The sequence below is a fragment of the Microtus oregoni genome, unplaced genomic scaffold (assembly GCF_018167655.1).
Source record: "Microtus oregoni isolate MIOR12 unplaced genomic scaffold, Mior012 000023F_ref0000262, whole genome shotgun sequence".
NCBI lineage: Eukaryota > Metazoa > Chordata > Mammalia > Rodentia > Cricetidae > Microtus > Microtus oregoni.
The window spans coordinates 11553306-11574753 of record NW_024543082.1 but is presented as its reverse complement, the minus strand read 5'-3'; the positions used below and the strand labels follow the sequence as shown (position 1 = coordinate 11574753).

The 21448-nt window shown below is 40.3% G+C and overlaps 1 protein-coding gene across 5 annotated transcripts in view; it reads right to left on the bottom strand.

Annotated features, from left to right (window-relative positions):
• Alcam (activated leukocyte cell adhesion molecule) overlaps window positions 1-19209 on the bottom strand; it is a 179202-nt gene extending 159993 nt beyond the window's left edge. The window contains exon 1 of one of the 5 annotated variants that reach the window (XM_041672898.1): window positions 18461-19209. In XM_041672898.1, coding sequence (XP_041528832.1) covers window positions 18461-18533 — 73 coding nt within the window. In that variant the 5' untranslated portion in view covers window positions 18534-19209. The remainder of the gene's footprint in view (window positions 1-18460) is intronic. The other 4 variants (XM_041672899.1, XM_041672897.1, XM_041672901.1 and 1 more) reach the window with 4 other exon arrangements.
• Window positions 19210-21448: the final 2239 nt, after the last annotated feature.

Below are 21448 nucleotides of genomic sequence, written 5' to 3'. Positions count from 1 at the left end.
CTGGACAATGTGTCTTGATGTGTAATACAGTTTATTGTAAACAATGTCTCTCAAACACTGGTTCTCAGAATATCTTAAGTTAGGCACACGATTAAACAATATTAAGTAATTTTACTTACATCAGGAATTATCAGAATTCAATTGATTCGAGAATTGTTAAGTGAGTGTAAGCATACGCCATCTACTAATTGATTTGATCAAAGTCTAATAATTAAGACTGCATGAAGGTTCTATGATGGAGACAGAGACAGAGACCCACACTGGAGCACTGGACTGAGCTCCCAAGGTCCCGATGAGGAGCAGAAGGAGGGAGAACATGAGCAAAGAAGTCGGGACCACGAGGGCAGCACCCACCCACTGAGACAGTGGAGCTGATCTATTGGGAGCTCACCAAGGCCAGCTGAACTGTGACTGAAAAAGCATGGGATAAAACTGGACTCTCTGAGCATGGCGAACAATGAGGGCTGATGAGAACCCAAGGACAATGGCATGGGGTTTTGAACCTACGTAATGTGCTGGCTTTGTGGGAGCCTAGCCAGTTTGGATGTTCACCTTCCTAGAAATGCACGGAGGGGGGAGGACCTAGGACTTACCACAGGGCAGGGAAATCTGACTGCTCTTTGGGCTGGAGAGGGAGGGGGAGAGGAGTGGGGGGAGGGGGAGAAGGGTGGGAGGAGGGGGAGGGAAATGGGAGGCTGGGAGGAGGAGGAAATTTGTTTTTTTTTTCTTTTCTCAATAAAAAAAAAGTTAAAAAAAAAAGACTGCATGAACTGAAGGAAAAATTCTCTAGGAATAGTGTGACAGAAACATGTAAAATAATGTCCTCCACAAAGGGTGATCTGCTTCCAGCCTCAGAAGTCAAGGATAGTGACGCTTGAAGCCGTGTTTCCTCAGTTTTCTCTCAAGTCCTTTTCGTACCATAGCATATAGACTTCTTACATTAATATATCTAGGCTCTACTGTTCACAATTTGGTGATGTTTTGTCAGTTAAATGTTTATGCACAAATCATTTAACCCATCAATTAAAAAACTAAGCAACCTCATCTTACATGACTGATACTTGAATACAATAAAAATGGAGAATCACTTTAATTCTGTCTGTAAGTTTATTATAAGTCAGAATGTTATCACATGTCTTAGGAAAGGAAGGAAAAAGAATTAACAAACAAAAAGGTGTACAGTTGTCACCAAATCTTTAAAAAATCATATCTACTTTTGTGTCCTGGTTTCTTAATTCACATTAAGTTCATTAGTACTAGAGACAATATATCTGTCTATAGTTTTGGTGGTAGTACCTTTACAATATTGTTTATATTAGTGGTTTAAATAATAAACAATGAAATACTACGATCATATGAAAGATTTTAGAGTGAAAAATGATCGTTAGCTATTCCCAGGTATCTTTTACAGAGATAACCATAACTATTTTGTGCATTTGGGTGAGTATGAGCAAGAAACATGTAATGAATTTGTTTATGAATGTGTTCCATTCTTTGTTTAGTATCACCAAATATATGCACATAATTCTGCCACTCTGCTTTTCTTACTTTTAAATATTTTAGTAAACAAAGACAAACAAAATTATGACAATAAAATTTTCTGCCTTGCATGGATCCCCTCTTTTTCTATTATGGTTGAGCACATTGAATATCTAACCTCTCTTTAGAAGGCCTATTATACTAAAAAATTCTCCTTAAGATGTTAATAACAATAGAAGCAAAAACAATAGCCAGCAATCCCAGACTTGCATTGCTTGTGTTCACTTTGATAATCACTTTCCAAACATTATCTCACCTCGTTCTTTCAACAAATGTCTCCAGTAATTGCTATTATTCTTTCCTCTCTGCAAATAAGTAAAGAAACCTAGAGACAGCATAGGGACCTGCCAAATTATGTAACTTGTTTTAATTTTTTTCTTTTTCTTTTCTTTTATACAATCTTTAATAAAGTCATTTCATTCATATTAAGTAAGTCTTATTTTTTATTGAAAATGTTTTTTTCATACAATATATTCCGTTGACTGTTTTAACTCCCAAAATTCCTTCCAGAACCTCCCACTTCCACCCCCAATCAATTTCACACCTTCTTCATCCCTTTCTTTAGAAAACATTTGACCATGAAGCCTCTTGAGTTTAAATCTTCAATAGTCAGTTATCCATAGGGTGTGTTGAAAACCATTTGTAATATAATCATTAAGTTAGAAATGAGCTCACTTTATAGATCAAAAGAACAAGCAAAAAAATACATGGTTTCTTCATTCCAAATAAGTTTTCTTAAGCAAATCTTTCTGTAGTCACAAGGATTTAGGTTCAATGGCTCAAAATCCAAGAATTATCTGCAGAATTAGAAGTTGTAATCCGTCGTTCTTGCTGTTTTATCATATATAATGGTGCCTGATCTTTCTTTGAAAAACAACAAACTAAGTGAAGGGACTAACTTCTGCTTTGAGCAACCACATGCCTTTTATATGTTAGCAGCCACTGATCCTTTCTTCTCCAGGTCTCTTTCCTTACAGACATGTATCCTGAATGTTTAATCAATCAGTTGTGTTCTTTCTTTGCAAGTCAATTACAATTTTTATGCAACAAGTAAGCCATACTGCATTCAATAAAGCACTATACTACAGTCACAGGGAAAGTTTCTTTAGCAAGATTTAGAGGCGCATGTCAGTAAATACAACTCTAAAGCACTGTGAAAGAGGACTGTCCAGACCAGCTTTCAGCTGCATAACAAGCCCTTCTCTTAAGCAGAAAAAAAAAAAATGGCAATCATAAAAGAAACCTAGTTTTAGCAAGGCATAGGGGAAAGCTTACTCTGTTCCTTGTCTAACCTAATTTCACACTCTGCTTGTATCATATTTTTTATTTCAATGTTTCAATTATTTTATTTACGGTCCACTATCACTGGGGATCTCAATCTGCAAAGTGTTACATGGTTAGCTCTTAATAATGCATAGTTATGAGGACAAATAATGCACAAATAATATGGAACAGAGATGATGAAGTGATTATTTCTATATGGCAGTGGATCAAAATCACACAATTGTCATGGAAGAGAGCCAACCATGCTGCAGTCTAATATAACCATTGAACGAGGGAATACTTACAGAAGCAAAATACACAGTGACTAACCCAACTCCCATAGAGAACTAAGGCCAAGCCTTTCGTTCCCTCTCCAATCTTCCATGTCACTTCATCATCAGACACTCAGTAGCCCAGGAACAACTAGGACCCTGAACCTTGACAGATGCTGCAGTGACCAACACTCACTTTAGATGCTAAGTCACTGAGCAATGGGGTGCATGGGATGTTATCATAAGGTCAGTTTTCTAAGTTTTTCATTTTATTATTTGTAAAGAAATGCTATTTGATAATATGGATTTGTGGTTGTTGAATATGCACACTAGTTCTGCAGTTAAGTCTTTAGGAGATTCAGTACCCTGGAACTTCCAAATGAACAAAAGCTAACAGGTTGGGCAATATTTTCAGAATGCAGAATAAACAACCAAGAGGTAAACAAAAGAAGATCTTACATTTCAAGAATTTGAGTTTTGTTTGAAGGTTTCATTCTTTTTTTTCTCCTTTATACATTTGTGTGTGTGTGTGTGTGTGTGTGTGTGTGTGTGTGTGTATCTGTGTGTGTGAACAGAAAGGACTCTTTTTTAATTTTTCTTTCCACCTAACATTCCTGTAATAGTCTCATTTGAAAATAGCTTGAGTGACTATAACCTACCACTGTGGAAAACATGAATTACTCCCATGTTATCCTATCCACTCATGGAGAAATCATCGAACGTCTATTTTAGAAAGTTAACTATGGTACAAATAAGAAGGAAACTATAATACTTCATCAGCTTGAACTATCATGAATTAATATAACTTTAAGTGCAGGCAGATTTAACACTGGAAAAATAATGCTGCTTAGGTAATTTGTTCAGACTACCTTTGCTTGCTTTGGAGTTAAAGGAAAGCGTCTGGAATGAAAGCTTTCTAAACTGGAGATGTTGCTGAGCGTGACAGAGCAAAAACCAATATCAGTTTCTTCCTGTCCTTTCTGTATGACTGAGTCCACAGTGCGCTTACACATATGTACCCACAAGTGTGCTCCCCCGTGTGCTTAGCTTAGTAGTAAAGAATACAATTCAAGTTTCATGAAACTCTGAGTTTGAAAAGAAAAATCCACCATTCGTCAGAAAACAAAGACAGATGTTTGCTCTGGGATTACAGGCCTGTGAGGAAGCAGGGTCTAAAGTCTAGTGATAGGAATCATGGGAAATAGAGGAAAGAGATAAGGATATAGGTTACAGAGGGGGGGGGAAAGCTGGACAAAAATTCAGTGTGAGGAGTAATGTTCTAAACTCAGGAGAATGGATTTAATTAAGTGCTACTTATTGATGTGGGATTTCCCTCTGTGTGCTTGATTACCATTAATGAATAAAGAAACTGCTTTGGGCCTATAGCAGAGCTAATAGGGGAACAGAGCAAGGCAGGGAAAAATAAACCGAATGCTGGGAGAAAGAAGAAGGAGTTAAAGAGAAGCTAGGTAGCCCCGCTGGAGACAGACACCGGAACTTTAGCTGGTAAACCGCAGCCACGTGGCGATACACAGATTACTAGAAATTGGCTAAATCAAGATGTAAGAGTTATCCAATAAGAAACTAGAGCTAATGGGTCAAGGAGTGATTTAATTAATACAGTTTCTGTGTGATTATTTTGGGCTTGAGCAGCCGGGAGTGAAACAAGTGGCGTTCCTCCAACAATTTAGGGATAATTCTCAGAAATGGAGCCTGTACCCAACTTGACAGGAAGAAATACCTGAGCCACTTCACAGCTAACTCAGAGTTGATAAAGGCAACTGTCCTAACCAGACAGTTCTGGTGGCAGCAGCCTTTGCCCACCTATCCTTCCTGCCAGATCTAAGGTTATTGTGCAGTAAAAATCAAATATCTTTTTGTGGAGACAAGACGCCACCACCTATCCCAAACAAGCTTTGTACCTGATCTCCTTCCTCAGCCTTTCCAGTGCTGGGACTGTAAGAATTACCCAGTATTCCCAACTTTAAGTATTTTCTGAAAGTTGTTGACTAGTCATCATTACAATTTATTTGCAAACTATAACATCAAAATTTTTCCAACTGTTTTATTGAAATGTATTTGAAAAGCATTAATAGTGATATGTGTTATGTGCCTAAGTGACTGATTAATCTGCTAATGAAATCTTTTACTCCAGAAAGTCATCCTCAGAGGCATTTACACTGTCTATGTACACAGATACACACACACAGAGACAGAGAGACACACACAGAGAGACAGAGAGACACACACAGAAAGAGAATATAAGCTAAAACTTAAAAAAATAGAAATAATATCAACCATTCATTGCCAATTTTGAGCATGTGCTACTAATTGGAAACAGAAGTACAGTTAATTTGTCTTCAGAAACCTACAGACATAGATGACCCCATATTAGTATACAGACTATGCAAAACAGAAGACAGTTTTCAGGACTATTTCCCAGTTATAGAGCTATTTTATTTTATGTTAATCTGTATTGATACTTGAAAACAATTAGACAAATGTTTCATTTGTTTTTCCACTTCATTTGCATGCCTCAGATAGACTAAGGCAATGATTTTGCTCTTATTTTATTTTATTTTATTAATTATTTGTTTGAGACAGGGTCTCACTATGTAGTGCTGGCTCACCTGAAAATCTGTAGACCAGGTTGGCTTCTAACGATTAGACATCTGCCTGCCCCTGTCTCACAAGTGCTTGGACAAAAGTAGTGCATATGTTTTAAAAGAAGTTGTTTTTAAATGTTCTAAATTCTAAAATAAAATGAAAACTGTTCCATTTACAGTTATTTTGTATTCATATTAAAATATACTTTGTTATTTAAAATGTGCTTCTAATCCCGTGGGATGGCTCAGCTGGTAAAAGATTGTGCCATCCAGCCTGATGATCCAAATTCCATATTGAGGACCCAGATGATGGAAAGAAAAAAACTGATTTTTCCCTGGTGTTCTCTGGACTCCATGTGTGCCATGATACATGAGTTCTCCTCTAAGTAAATAAGTGTAAGCCTCTAAAATTATGTTTCCTTTATTATAAAGAATTGAAATTTTGACTAATTCAATTACACAGTGGTACAGGTACCAGGGAAATATAAATCAGAATACACTGAAGAGAGAAAGATTATTATGTCATTGTCCCTGGCTCCAGGAAAAGGAAGACTCTTGAAAAAAAGAGAAGCAAGAATAAATAAACAACAAGAATTAATGAAATGAGTTTGGAGCTGCACAGGACAGGAGCCTCAGGGAGCTCTGGGGGAAGTCTTTGGAGGTAGACTAAAGATGGAAACACAGCTAATTCAGTTAAAGAAGGGTGTGTGGGAGGACAGGAGGAGAGAGTTTGGTAGTATAAGACAGAGGTCAGAGACGTGTGTAAACAACCCAGAGAATGGAAGAGCATGGCATATTTAAAACTCTAGCTCCAGAATGGGATCCAAGGAAGACCGTGAATGAAAATCAGAAGAACCGCAGGGGCTAGGTTAAAAACTCACATTTGCCCTGACTGTATTGTAAGCAGGCAGCAGCACGATTTGAGCCACGGCAACAGACAGGATTTGATTATAGGGAGGTTAGAAGGGCATTCAGGAGAAGTCACACCATGTCTGTTTCCTTCAGTTCCTTTTATAGTCACGTCACTGGGCTGCGCTTTCATCTGTGGAGTGGACAGACACTAGAACTGGCAGTTTCCTAATTTTAAAGAATCTGCGGTTCCTCTTTTCTCTACCAATGGAAGCATATTAATTATATTTGGAGGGGAAAGTTTAAAAATAAAATGTATAAATAATAGTCACCTTTATTAAGACCGTATGCTCTAACACACACAACACTGAGTGAGGTTTATGTGTAGTAATGATTCCTCATTCCTGGCAACACTCCTGTGGCCCTCACTTCAAGACACACATCCTCAGGGCATGGGCTCTTTCGGAGATGGGGTAAAGCGATTGGCCCACTGAGCTGGGATAGTAAAGCATAGAGACGTGAGTTTCACAGCTCAGAAGTCACATTCTGACATTCTAACCTAGAATGGAAGACACCATGAAATGAGCAGAGTGAAAATACGGCTATATCTGTGTGAATTAAAAAAGTTTTTGAGAAAATAAGGAAGCAAGCATTATGAGTGTATGCCATTTCGTTGTAGAAATCCAGAAAATTAGAAAAACATACGTTGTCTACTAGTCAGGTAAATATATTCTACTTTAATATTTATCACAGATTATTATAAAGACATGCACTATTTTTGTCAATGGGAATAAACTCCATCTTCATGCATTACTATGCCTTTGTTATCTACTACCTGTGGTAATTTCCTCTGATAATTTGCTGTACACAGCAAAACCTATTAACTAATCAAGTTTTAAAATGCATAGTTTTTAAGTACCTCAATACATTCTTGAACAGCCACATCAAATAAAGTTAATAACTATCATCCTCAACTTACAATGAAAAAACAGAAAAATGCTGGGAAACTACCTGATACAAAAAACAAAACAATAAAATGGCAAAAACACCTGTGCACAGCTGCCGTTCTTCAGTTCTTTAAGTGACGTTCAGTCTGGAAGCCATGAGTCATGACTGTTGCAAGTACAGAATGGGTTTTAACACCAAGTGTGTTTCATACAACCTACAAGAGGAAGCTGTTGTTTAAGGAGTTCTAGAGTTCTAATGATTTACCTCTCAACATTTTGGGTCAATCCTGAGACTCTCAATTGCCCACTTCTTCTCCCTCTATTTTACCATTTTTTATGGGGGACATATATTATCAGCAAAGGGAAAATAACTGAGTCATAGTCTGCTTCATAAACAGATACTTATTTTATATTTTAGCATAATAAGACACATGATTGAATTTTGCACTAAACAGGCATTGCTTAAATAACATATTTGAGAACTAGGTTACCATCCACAGAAGCTAAGTCAAACAGGTTATATATAAGGATAAATGTAAAAATTTATTCTATTTTTCTCCTTGATCTGATATCAAAAAATACTATGCTATTAAGAATCTTGGTTAGCTCTATAAAAACATAAAAAATTATCTGGGCAGTGATAGCTCACATCTTTAATCCCAGCACTCAAGAGATGCAGGCAGATCTTTGAGTTAAAGGTCAGACTGGTCTACAAAGTGAATTCCAGGGCTACACAGAGAAATCCTGTCTCAGAAAACCACACACACACACATACATACATATATATATATATATATATATATATATATATATATATGTCAGCTCTATCAGTAGATAGAAGAAATGCCTTCAGGATAAAGTACACTGTCACACACTTGAAATTTACAACCAAAGTAAGGGCCAGTGAGATGGTTCTTGGAACAAAGGTGTTTTCATTCAATCCCAATAATCTGATTTTTTTGGGTCTTGATTGGCAAGACCCAAAAAGCACAGGGAAAGAATAGACTCCAGCAAGTCATCCAGTGACTTCCATCCTCCAGCTGTGGGCACACACACACACACACACACACACACACGAATGAGCACACCAACTAAGTTAATAACTATAATATAAAAACATAAATAGCAAGCAGAAAAATTTCAAAACTTCATCTTAACTCCTCTGTGAACATAACTTTGTTTAGTTTAAAATTGTTATCTTCAGCATATTCTTGGTAGAAACTTTCCAAATATAGACTGCTATGCCTTTTTCTATGAAAAAAATAATCATGAAATATATTTCACTCCTACTTTTCTTAATAGGTACAAAAATTACAGGGTGAAATGTGTTTACTCATATTAACCTCTTTAGTGTTTGTAAAGAATGCTGTTTTTCAGCATGAACAAAAAAATTAAAATGATGACCCTGATCCACAGAATTGCTGGAAGTACTGTTCAAAATATGATTTACTTAAAACTACCTGAAATTTGCTCAGTAAGATCTCTTGTCTGGGCATTGCAAATGGCGTTAGTTAGACCACCCACAGTGTGTGCTGTACCTTCAGTGAATGAACACAAGTATAATGAACACTTGCTTAAGGAAAAGCAATGTCAAATTCTTTCAAGGCACACATATGGCTTCCTCTAAATCTACTTTCAAGCCAGCCAATCTGTAAATAAAAGAAAACATTGCTACCAACTACTGCTTATGTTCTAAAAGTTAGGTATTCTATAAGTCAATTGTAAAGTTATATATAAAGAACAATAATTTAAAAAAAATCATCTGAGTCAGGTTTCCTGGTGTGGGAGGTCCTTCTGTCTGTGTGTTGCTTTTCTTGGTTAATGAATAAAGAAAATGCCTTGGCCTGTTGGTAGAGCGGAACTTAGGTAGATGGGGAAGACAGAACTGAATCCTGGGAGAAGGAAAGTGTCAGAGAGACACCATGGATCCGCTGCCAAGGTAGATGTGCTAAAACCTTGCTGGTAGGTCACGACCTTGTGGTGATATGCAGATTAATAGAAATGGGTTAAATTAAGATGTAAGAGTTAGCCAATAAGAAGCTACAGCTAATGGGCCAAGCAGTGATTTAATTAATAGTTTCTGTGTGATTATTTCGGTTCTAGGCAGCCAGGAGGAACAAGCAGTTCTTTGCAACACTTTCCATCATCAATTTTGGCTCCATCTGTGTACAATGAAGTCAGCACAAATATATTTGGAACTTCGGGTCTCTATATGTATATTGTTTATGTATATGTTCATTACGCATAACTTTATTTTCCAGTATCTTTGATTATACGAAATCAATTTTTTTTATTTTTGTTATATGGCAATAACACAATTATAGAAGGAGCATGATTTTGGAAATATAATTTTAGAATCTCTCTTTAAATAATGAAAGTATTAAATAATTCCGTAATTTCACTTTCAAAATATCTTCCTTCCAACATAATTGTTCATATGGAAAACAGCCCATAGAAGAATGTCTGTTGCTCTATTTACAATAAAAAAATGGGAATAGCAATATTTCCAAAAGTGACAAAATGTTCATCACAATGACTCAATATAAGTAAATTCATAATTATTGTTAGTTTTAGGAGAGGTGGAGCAAATGTGTTGATATGACAGAGTTTCTTCAACTCTAAACTGTGTTCATAAGAAAAAGGAAAATTGCAAAAATGTGGATATAATGAGTCCTCACTCCTCCTAAAGGAGGGAAGTGTATGCGCAAAAATCTGTCACTGTGTGAGTAGTTGAATGAAAAGGGTTTTCTGAGCCTCACACTGGCAAGCAAATTATCAGGTTGCAGGAAAGTCTGAAGAAATGTCTAGAATCCCCTAGGGTCTCTCACAACTTCAGGGCTTGTTTTATTTCACTAAATCGGAACAGATACAACTCTCCTGTCAGAGCCACATCCCTCACCCCTCTACACCCCCCAACACCACCACACCCCTGCCAGTCTCCTTAATCCTTCCATTTTCTGATCCTATTGTTTTTGCTTGGCTCCTCCTTAGCCCGTGCCTCAGGTACCACTTCTAAACCATTTCCAAGTTTATCCTAACCCCAACCAGACCCAACTGCTGTCACGTAAGCTGTTCTTTATTCTTTGGCACACCTAGCAATCCCCCCTTGCTCTAGTTACATACTTTGGCCAAGTTTCTGCTCCGCAAAGAACCCAGTGCTGGAGAGATAGCCTCCTAGATATTGGTCCACTTCCTCCTCTCAAAGCACAGCACTTTGTTGTGCAGTCTGAGGACTCGGCAGTTACTGAATGCTATATATGTTGAGTAGCTATGAATTTTAAATTTGGATTGGCCAACAATGTGCCCATTGACTGGTAACAAATTCTTTACTTATAGGTCCCACAATACTCTATGCCATTCCAAAGCATGAATCTGGGTCTCAGTCTCCTCTCTTCCACTTGAAACTTTCCATCTTCCCATTCTATAGGTTATGATTTTAGGAGTAAGAAATTACTTCTAAGGGAAGACACTGGTAAGTCCCTATGTGTGCATGTGTCTGTCTCTCTCTGTCTGTCTCTCTGACTCTCTCTCTCTCTCTCTCTCTCTCTCTCACACACACACACACACACACACACACACACACGCACACACACACACTTTCTTTTGCCTCTAGGCGAGCAAACTCACTACAGTAATAGGCTATAACTCTGTCTTTCTTGAGCTCTACAAGAATCAAGCTCAGATCCCTTGGTAAAATTACACTATAACTGACATTTAAATTTTAAACTGTTAGGAATATGGAAATTTTTTTAGGATGACAAATGTATTTTTTATAGTTAAGTACCATAAGGTAAACATATAGACAGATCAGATAATAATAATAATTATGTTCTGCTAGTCAGTTCTCTGCTACTATAATAAAATACTTGATATAATTAACTTACAAAGAGAAAAGGTTTTGAATCTCAGTTCAGAAGGTTCTAGTTGGAATTCAATTGGCTCCATTATTTTTGATCTGTGTTGACACAGTACTTCATGACAGGAGTATGCCTCAGAACAAATTGTCTACATCTTGAGCCAGGGAGAAGAAAAGAAAGCAAAGGGGGTTTGGGTAGAAAACTACTCCATTAGTGCCTTCAATAATTAAAGGGCCTCATACTAGGCCTCTTTTTCCAAAATACCATCACTTACCAGTGCTGCCATCCTGGAGACAAAGTCTTTCACACACAATCCTTTGGAGGATATTCAACACCCAAAATGGAGTATATGGTTCATATAACTTGATGTTCAAACTTCATTCCAGAAACCAAAGGGAGGAGTCTAAAGTTGAAAGTTAAAGCGCTTGCCTGGTATACATAGGGCCTGAGGTCTGATTCCCACCAGCACAAATAAGAAAACAAAGACACAAAAATTTTGAGTGACTCTTTCTAACTTCAACAGTCCATGTACTAATGTATTATGGTTAAAAAAAAAAAGAAGTGGGATAAAATCTGAGACAATGCCATTAAAAATGAATCAAATCAAACAGTCAATCAATCAATTATCATACCCAGTAGAACCTCAAGCATACTGCCTTGGTTACACCAGGAGGCATGGTTACCCTACTAGTAATGTATTATCAATCTCAGTAACACTGAATGGTAACTAAACATTCACGACAAGGAGCTCTCACGAAGCACACTATAGGTGTGTAACAACTACTACCTAGAGAGTGCTGGATGACTGCATGCCGAGAGGGCTGCTGTGCCTTCATGGTTTCCTTTTGCTCCCTCAGGCAACTGTTCTTTCAATATGGTTATGTTTTCTAGTTTAGTTCTCAGAGAGCAATACTATACCCTTAATTCCAAGTTGTTGAGGAAGAGAAATTTGTTAACTCCTGAGTAGGGGGTGATTTGTATGATGCTACATACAAATCTCTGTATATGTATTTTGTGCAAAGAATCAGCTTACAGGTGTCAAACCCTTTGTAGGACTGAAGGATCAATAGATGGAGTTATGCGATATTGTAAAGGTTCATGTCCAATAAGAGACAAATAACACATATCTTGATACAAAAGGGCAAAGGCCAAGCACAGATAAGTACTGGGGAAGGAAAATGTCAAAACATAGTTTGGTTATTGCAATGATGATTTTCTATAAAGGCAGATGTTACATTTAAGTAGTTATAGTTTGAATGAGAGAGCCTAGAATCCTGAAATCTACATACTCACAAGAATAAAAAAATCTGTTTCTATCTGGATAAAAATCTGTTTCTATCAGGTTTGGCATAAGTCAGTGGGACAGTGCTTGTACACACCGTGAAAAGCACTTGGTTTGATTCTCAGCACAGAAGAAAAGTCTCTTTATACTGATTTGTGAAGTGAGAGATCTTTGAGATTTATGTTCGCAAAATGTTGAACTGGAACGGCAGTTAATGTCTTAAAACAAACTTAGATAACTTCTCCGTTGATATCATCACAATAAAGTAATTATAACCTCTTTTAATTCAATTTCGCTCTGGTATTTATAAATTTTACACTATTGGTTGCCACTCCTTAAAACGGCTTTGAACTCCACTGAAAGTACTGCTGTGTTTACTAAGAGCAGGTATGCAAATAGCCTTTGGGGAATCAATCTACCAAGTTGCTAATCCAGTTTATATCAAGAAAAAGGAACCGCCTCTTTATTTATACATAGGAACTCATATAAAATAATGGAAGAAGTTTGCTAAGAAAGGGTCACTTAGGGAAAGAAAAATCTTACACAATCTGGAAAGTATGACTTTGTCCATCTAAGTGACTGACATGTGACTGGACAAATTAGAAGATCAGATGAAATAGTATGGTTATAGGATGCTTGCCTTGTAACTATCAAGAGCCTACGGTATTTCTATCTGAAAAGATTCTAAAACTTAATTACATCTGATGATGTTTTTAGTCTTATAGTCTTACTTGGACCAAGAATTCACCACACTTTTTGGAGAGCCATAGATAACAGAGACGAGAAAGGAGAAACCAATGGCAAAAGTTAGACACTCAATTTTGGAACCATCTATTCTTCATATAGTTTGATTTCATTATTTTTAAATACAATCAACCCTTAGAAGACAAGATACAGGTATGTTCATTAAGTAACTAACTCAACTTAAAGTCACATTAAATAATCCTTTAATTAGAACAGGTATGCACTGCCTGCAACTCTGATTTTCCCACTGATGCAATGGGTAATTGAGAACAGACTAGATAAATAAGAAGAATCATTAAAAGCTAATTTCATTCTTGGAACATACACTACAAAAATGGGCAATGATAATAAGTTATGAAAAACAATGACTAAATATCACAACATTTTTGAACTAGTTCTTTCTAAAATGTATACTACTCTAGTGAACAACAAAAAGTAAAAAAAGTGAGATTTGTCATTTACATAATTAGCTAAATGAAAATATTTATAACTCTAGAAATATGTAGAAATATCTAGAAACAAATAGTAAGAATACTTGAATAATTATAGACTACAGCTTTATATATAGCATGCAACAGCCTCTTCTTGAGCACAGAATGTATACATATATATACACATACATATATATGCATTCAAATTTCACTTTGTTCTCCATAGGGAAAGAAAAATTCTCCTCAAAAGGAAAGTAAATAAAAGTAGAAATGAACACATTTTCATTCCTTTTAGTTCTCATTGAAAATAAAATAAGCTGTAAATTGAAAGCAATAATCAACAAACATTAATTTATCACCACTCCCAAGAAAATATTCTTGGTAGGTTTTGTTATTTCAGTGAATGATGTAATTCTTTGTGCGCCACAAAAATCTTGTCCCCGCAATGCCGTGGAGCTGTGTGACATCTTGACAAGGGAGAACAAAATTAACACTTTCAAGGTACTGATTCTAATGTCCGTACAAAGGTATAGATGCACTTTTGTTTTTAAAGTGGGGAGCCTGAGTGGCTCCCCTCTATATTCTTGGATTAAATGGGCTGTGTCTATTTGGGTTATAGGGCTCTTTGATATTTGATGCTCAACAAATGGTCAGAACAGAAGAGGTATGTCTGGACTAGAAGGTGTGATGTTCACAAAGCATTCAAAATGCTATCTTAAAATACTGCGATTTCACGTGAAAACATGCTTGCAACTCAGCACTCAGTTTCAATAAGATCTAAATTTAATAGCATGAGAATTGGGGACATGAGAAGGGAACTAAGATAAAGAAAAAAGCATTTTGGTCTCTTTTAATAAAACAATAAAGTGATAACTAAGTGGACTACATCAAAAATATTTTGTGAACAATATATTAAAGTTTTAATCTATCACCTCTTACTGCTAAAATTTTCCAAAATGAATTTCTGTGGAAGGATTAATCTCATTATAATCGGAACCATGGATTATATAAAAGGAAAAATTTGTGGATGGGAAACAAACAGGCGCAGAGCAGTAGATCTCAAGGTCACTGCATTCTTGGAAGCAAGAGGTAAGAAATTGTTCTCTGAATAGCAGCTTCAATAAAAATAGTGCTTAAGACTACTGAATAGCCTCTTGTTGACTGCCTACTTCACAAGTCAATGATATACATACATTCACATGTGAATTTCTATCACAAAAAAAGTAAGCTCAAATATCCTAAAATGTCAGAAAAGTTGAGAATTAGCAATGCAAAATAGCTTGGATTTCTATAGCTTAAAATGACATGAAAATTTTGGTGTGTTCTATTCCCTATATCATATGAGTACCATTAAGGTTAGAAGAACACGTTCTGTTACATGAGCATTTTAGTACCAGTTGGCTTATGCCTAATTCCAGAACTACACATGCAGTTAAGAGTGAGGCAGATTGCTATTCCAGCAGGTTTCCCATGGTCTAAAATCTTTCTCATTCTCCTGACTGAATGAGACGAACCACCAGAACCAGCACCACCACCACCCACACACACCTCTCATTTTGTTTTGATTGTCCTAATTGGTTCTGGAAGAATAAGAGCAACACATTCTCATGAATTTATAGAGGGAGAAAGTTAGTAATTGGGATACACATTGAAACCTTTCTAGCAATACAATTCATATGAAGTTTGCCCAGAATGAGAATATAATAAACACATTATTGGAAAATGATTCTGTCAGTTCAAATGTTTTTACCTCAATTCAAGAAACAGTGTCTGAACTGGAGGAAATCTCAAGGAACAGATTCTATACGCCCCCCCCATTTTAACTTTACATAGAAGAAAGCTGACACCCCAAAATGTTTCTTGTCATGTTTGAGTGCCCGAATGGAGATCTAGGTTTTGAGCCAGGCCTAGAAAAGCGATCTGTTTCAAGCAGTAATCCATTACGTTGTAAATTGCTATTTGATTAAATAAATCACATAAACAACAGCATATAATGCTTATGAAGGAGTGTGTGGTTGTAAAATTGATACATTTTAATAATTTCGTGTGAATGTTCTGAAAGGAGGTGATTTCAATGCCCCCCCCCCAAAGACCTGATGAAATAAACTGGTAAACGTGGTACCCCACCGAGAACAGCTTTTTGTGTCCTTAAGTCTTACAGTGAACCTTGTATCCTGAGAAATGAAAAAAAATCCCAGGGAGGGTTGTGCTCAGCTGACTGGAGAGAAGAAACAGTTAACTGCCATGCCACACCTCCTTGCAAACAACCAGGGAAAGCTTTCCTTAAAGCAGTACAAAATGTCACCACAGGCTGACGCTCTTTCTGCAAGAATAATGAGATTTTGGCTACCTAGGATGCTGAGCACACACTTCAATGCCTTTATCATATTCAAATTTTGTTGGTGGAAGTCTTGCCTCCCTCTACCTTCAAAACAGATTGTACAAGAGGCCTAAACCATATGGGTGACGACTGCGGTAGCGACAAGTCAAAAGACCTGGAGGAGCAGCGTCTGTCCCCTGGCACCTGACACAAACTGTTATAACTGCTCCAGAAATGAGGTGGCCAGGAATATGAGTCCCAAGGATGAAGCTAGGCAGTACCTCACTCCCAAGACTTCTCTCTGCAGAGGACACTGCAGGAGGCGCTCTTCCAGTCCAGGACTCACTTACGGGAGACCCCGTGCCTTCGAACCATAATCTCTCCATTGAAAGCACACAGACATTCCATGGAGAAGTTTGCAAAACGTCAGCGCTATCATTCTGGGGGGAAAAGAATTTAAGGGTTTGTGGCTTGCGATCCTGGATCAGCAGGCGCGCTCCTGCGGGAAAGCGCACAGCTGGTGACTTGGACTGGAGCCTGCGGTGCAGAAAGAAAGGCCATCAGGTCTGAAAGCGGAACCTCTCCCCTCTTGGCAGTTCCGAGTGAAGAAAAACCTGTTTTTCGACGGGACCAACTGAAAATAAATTCCAGAGCGACCGCATGAAAGGTTAACTGCTGAGTGTTGCAGTCCGGGGGTGGGAGTGTAAGTGACAGTCTCGGAACCTGGAGTGAGGGGTTTAAAGCCAAGAGCGGAGATAGGCGTGTGGATGGTCACATTTCACAAACTGGCCCCCAAGCTCCCTACTTGACTCTATCCTAGGTTCCAAGGTGCCCTTCCCCCATCCTACACTGGGATCCCCTCAAAAGTGAGACTACATTGTGCAAGATAAGAGAGGCCAGGCGCTCATCTGCTGAATGTTTTCACTCTGCCCTACCTGTCTTAAATCTGGCGCTACTCAGATTTTAGGGTCCTCGCCCCAGAGCCTGAGATTGGTCACTGAGGTCTTTCCCAGCCTCAGAATCAGTAAGCTCATTACCTCACCCTGAAATGCAACTTTGATATAGAGATATGGAGAAGGCAGCCCACACACACTCCCCCCCACCCCCCCCCACCCCCGCCTCCGCCCCCAGCAGCGGCTCCGAAAACCCCGAGGATCTCAGGCTCCTGTGGCCTCCTTACTTTCCCTTCCTTCCTGGGGAAGATTCCTAGCCTTTGAAGCCTCTTCAGTGGCTTCAGCTCGCCAACACTGAAGGGGTGTACAAGAATAAAAGATGCAAAGATGCGGAAAGAAAGTGAGTCCTGTTTTTCCTCCTCTTTGATTTTATACTAGAGAGACAGAGAGGAGAGAGAGAGAGAGAGAGAGAGAGAGAGAGAGAGAGAGAGAGAGAGAGAAGAGCAGACAGAAGGCAAAATAACAGGGAGTAGTAGTTTAACCCCTAGCTAGCCCCTAAATGGTGGAAAAGCAAAACTTCAAACGGTTAGATCTAGGGCTCCACAGGGAAAAGTATCTGCCGCTTGGACTAGGGACTAGGGGAGCAATTGAGAAGGCAGGACTCTGGCATGTCAGCCTGCAGGCCAGCTGGTGGACGCCAGGGCTAGGGATGTCCCCTAAGGTGAGAAAAGGGATTCCCCACAAGATATTCTGGTTGGTGAGAATTTTGTTGTCTTCCTTCGAGGACTCAGTGGTGAGAACTGAGGCGCTATCGCTGGGTGTGGAAATCAAGAAATCCCTCATACAGGGCTCACAAACCTGCCTGCTAACACAGTCCACATTGCGTGACTCGGCTGCCATCAACCCTACACTCACCACCCACCAGACAATGCAGCTGCTATTTCAGTGTTAATTTTCCCTTCCTTTCCGAGATAGTCAAAGTCCTCCCTTTGCCCTACCTTCCCTCTCGGGTCTTACATTATGATCAAGAGGAAGTTACTAGGGGATTTATCATGACGAAGTGCAGGCAGTTATTTCAGCTCAAGCCAAGCAAAAGGAAACTGCCCTGGGTTCAGTGACGTGGACTTTGACACCCAGAGACTGGAGGGACTTTGCGGGGGAGAGAGTACAGCAAATCCTGGAGGCTCCTCAGCCTCAAGCTAAGCCTCATCCAAAGTTCCTGGAGATTTTTCTCAGTGCTAGCTCTCTCTGTCCAAACTTGAACAGACCAGTCAAGCCTAAAACGTGTGACACAAGTGACTGTTTCCAGGGACAGGTCCGTGTCTCCGCGCGCCTTATGGCTCCCTTACTTTCTCAACCACGAGCTAGGACGTACAGTCCCCAGGTCACCCAGGGAACCGCCCCCGGGCCACAGCAACCGCGACGGTCGGGCTGCTTGCTCAGAGGCCATTGCTTACCTGGTCTGAGGACCGCAGCAGAGATCAAGACGCAGAAAATCAGACGGCAAGAAGGGGACACCTTAGGTGCCATATTCCTCCTCCTCCTCGAGGGCCACCCACAAAGTCCACGCCGCAGAAGGGGACGTCGTCCCCGGGCCCACGGGGCCCGCTCGCTCGTGGGTCCCGACTCAAAGGGACGGCTGCGTTTTTCCAGATACACGGTCCCTGGGGGATCGTGGCGCTGCGCCGTCGGGTCTAAGCCACACGCAACTTTCCTCCACGCGCAACCCGCAACTCCTTCCTCCCCCTCCACGCCCTCTCTCAGTGTCTTTGGCTGCTCCTCCCAGGACAGGAGACCCTCGTATTCCAGGAGACGACGCTTCAGTAGTCAGTCAAGGTGGACGCGGTGCTTTTTGGCTGTTATCTTCTGCTACTTTTTCTTCTTGCCAAGGAGAGGATAAGAAGAGTAATGGGGGTCGCACCGTTCGCGGGTCACGGGGACCTCGGAGGGGTTGGCGGGGCAGCGCCTTGGGCTCGCACCGTGGGTCTCCTCAGGTGGCAGCCGCGGCAGTGGCTGGAGCGGCGGCAGCTGGAGCAGTGGCGGCGGCCGTGGGCTCGGGCTGCTCTGAGTGGAGGACGGGAAGGCGTGTGTAAGCTGCCTGTCTCCTCCTTCTCCTCCTCCTCCTCCTCCCGCTCCTCCCTCCCGCCCGGCTTCCCCGGCGGCGGCAAGGAGCAGGTGGTTGGAGCGCGGAGCCGCAGCCTAGAGGCGCTGCAGGACCGAGTCGGAAACTGAGCAGAGCTGGCGGTCCCGGGTGGGAGGAGAGCATGACGCCCCTGCCACCCCCAACTCCCGCGCTCGGGTGGGCGGGGTTGTCCTTGACTCCGCCTCCCAAGGGCGCACCCGCCAATAGGGAGCGGGCTTGCGAACCCCGGCAGAGCCGTCTGGATTCGCCATGGACTGGCTCTTGCCATGGGGTTCTCAGCGCCCCCAAGACACACAATCTGCGACCATCTGCTGTCCGCCCCGCCTAGTCACATAGCTATCTTCTTCCATCCGGAAGCTCAGCTCTCTGGCTTCACTCCTAGAGATTTTTCTCCTCGGTGAGGATACCGCCTTCAGCTTCTGTGGAGTTGTTGGGGCAGCTCCGCGGGGGTGAGGAGAGCAAATTTGGTCCTCTTGGACCAGGACTAAAGAGGTGGAAAAGATGGAAACAGCCACTTTCTTACTTCTCTAATTCGCCTTTCTTCTCTACCCCTAGTCCCAGCTAGCGCACACATCCTCAAAGCAGATCATTTAGACAAGTATCCAGTACCAAAAAGTCAGAAGATATTTCTGCCCCCCCCATCTCCCTCCCAGTGAGAATTAGGACTCTATACCATACTATACTTCGCCACAAGGATTTCCCCTAATGTCCCTTTTAAAAAGGTGTCATATTTATTTTTAATTAGGCGGCGATTTTAAGTTGCAAAACAAAACCCAGTTACTCGGGTTAAAATCCCAAACTCCTCCTGGTCCGTTCCAGGAAGCCAGGCACCCAGCAGATGGGCAGGCTCCTAGGGCAATTTCTAATGCTCGAACCACCTCCCAGGCTTCGCATCAGGAAACCGTGCCGCTTTCAGTTCAGGCAGAAAGCATGAAAGACTATTTTCCTCTAAAACACCGGGGTGGAGCTGTTGGGGCCCTAAGTGGCTCTAACTCAGGAATGCGGGATTACAACTCTTATGCCGGTAGCATAATAAAATCCTGGTCCCTGTATCAGCTCGCGAGGGCATTAAATAGTCTTGCTTGCATCACAGGGTCATCCCCGGTGAGAAGCCACACTCAGGCAGAGAATGCTAACTAGTCACACAGAGCTCCGTCTTCAAAAGGCTGGGGAGCACCAGCTACCTGCGGGTGGAGATGGGGGTGTCCCAGTATGCACACACACACACACACACACACACACACTCGAGCACGCAAGCGCGCACACAGTCATCTTCGAATTCCTTTCCATTCGTGCTTGAAATTATTAAACTCCATCTTCGAGTGTGATTTTTTTTTTCCTCCCAGAATCTCTCCGTCTAGTTCTCCCCGCGTTTACAGTATTCGAGGTTGGATCTCTTATATTTTTTTTCTCTGAAAATAAGTAATTTTTCCCACGCGGTTTTAAAATTTCCATTTCATTTGCATCTTATGAATCAACAGGAAGGCTAAATGCTAGGAGGCAAATGCCCCTTAACTCTGTATTCCATGCACAGAGCTAAACGGCTGGCATGCTCCTGGGAATCCTGCTAGATTCCCTTGGGGCATTTTTCTTCTAACTGCAGCCAGCCTACAGTTGGATGTTTTAGTACAAATCATCCTGTATTTCTCCTGGATCTTAAGACAGACTATTTTGAGGCGAAACAGCACAGTATACAGTTGTACAAATGACAAAAGGCAGAAAGTCTGATCTGAAAAAAAAAAAAAGAAAAGAAAGTCTGATCTGGTTCTAATGCTCACAGTCAAGTCAACCTCTCAAAACCTTACTTGCAAAGGGGATAGCCATTGTTCCCGGCTGACCGGACTGGTTATTGTGATCAGATGAGCTTACACAGGACACTGGCCAGACACAGTAGAAGGTGATGGGCTTTAGGGAATAGAGAGAGCCTAGGGAGAGCCCCGATTTTCACTGAGTGGGTGACCTTGATCAAAAAGCAGCCTCTCACAAATTAAATTGTGGTGAAACATTAGCAAGTCACATTTAAAGAGACATCAAAATGTATCAATTGCAGATATTAAATATGCACATAATTCCTGAAACAGCTGACTACATATGCATGCATGTAATATGCACAGCAGACTTATGCACATATGTATATATATATGTCTCTCTATATATAAACTTATAGTCAGTTGTCTTCAGAATGTCATTTAATGAGGAATATGTTCTACTGTCGGAAAATGTCTTGGTAAACTGCTTGGAATAATAATTTAAATGACCAAAGCTCATATATAACTGGGATCACAAAAAGTAATAGTGGCAT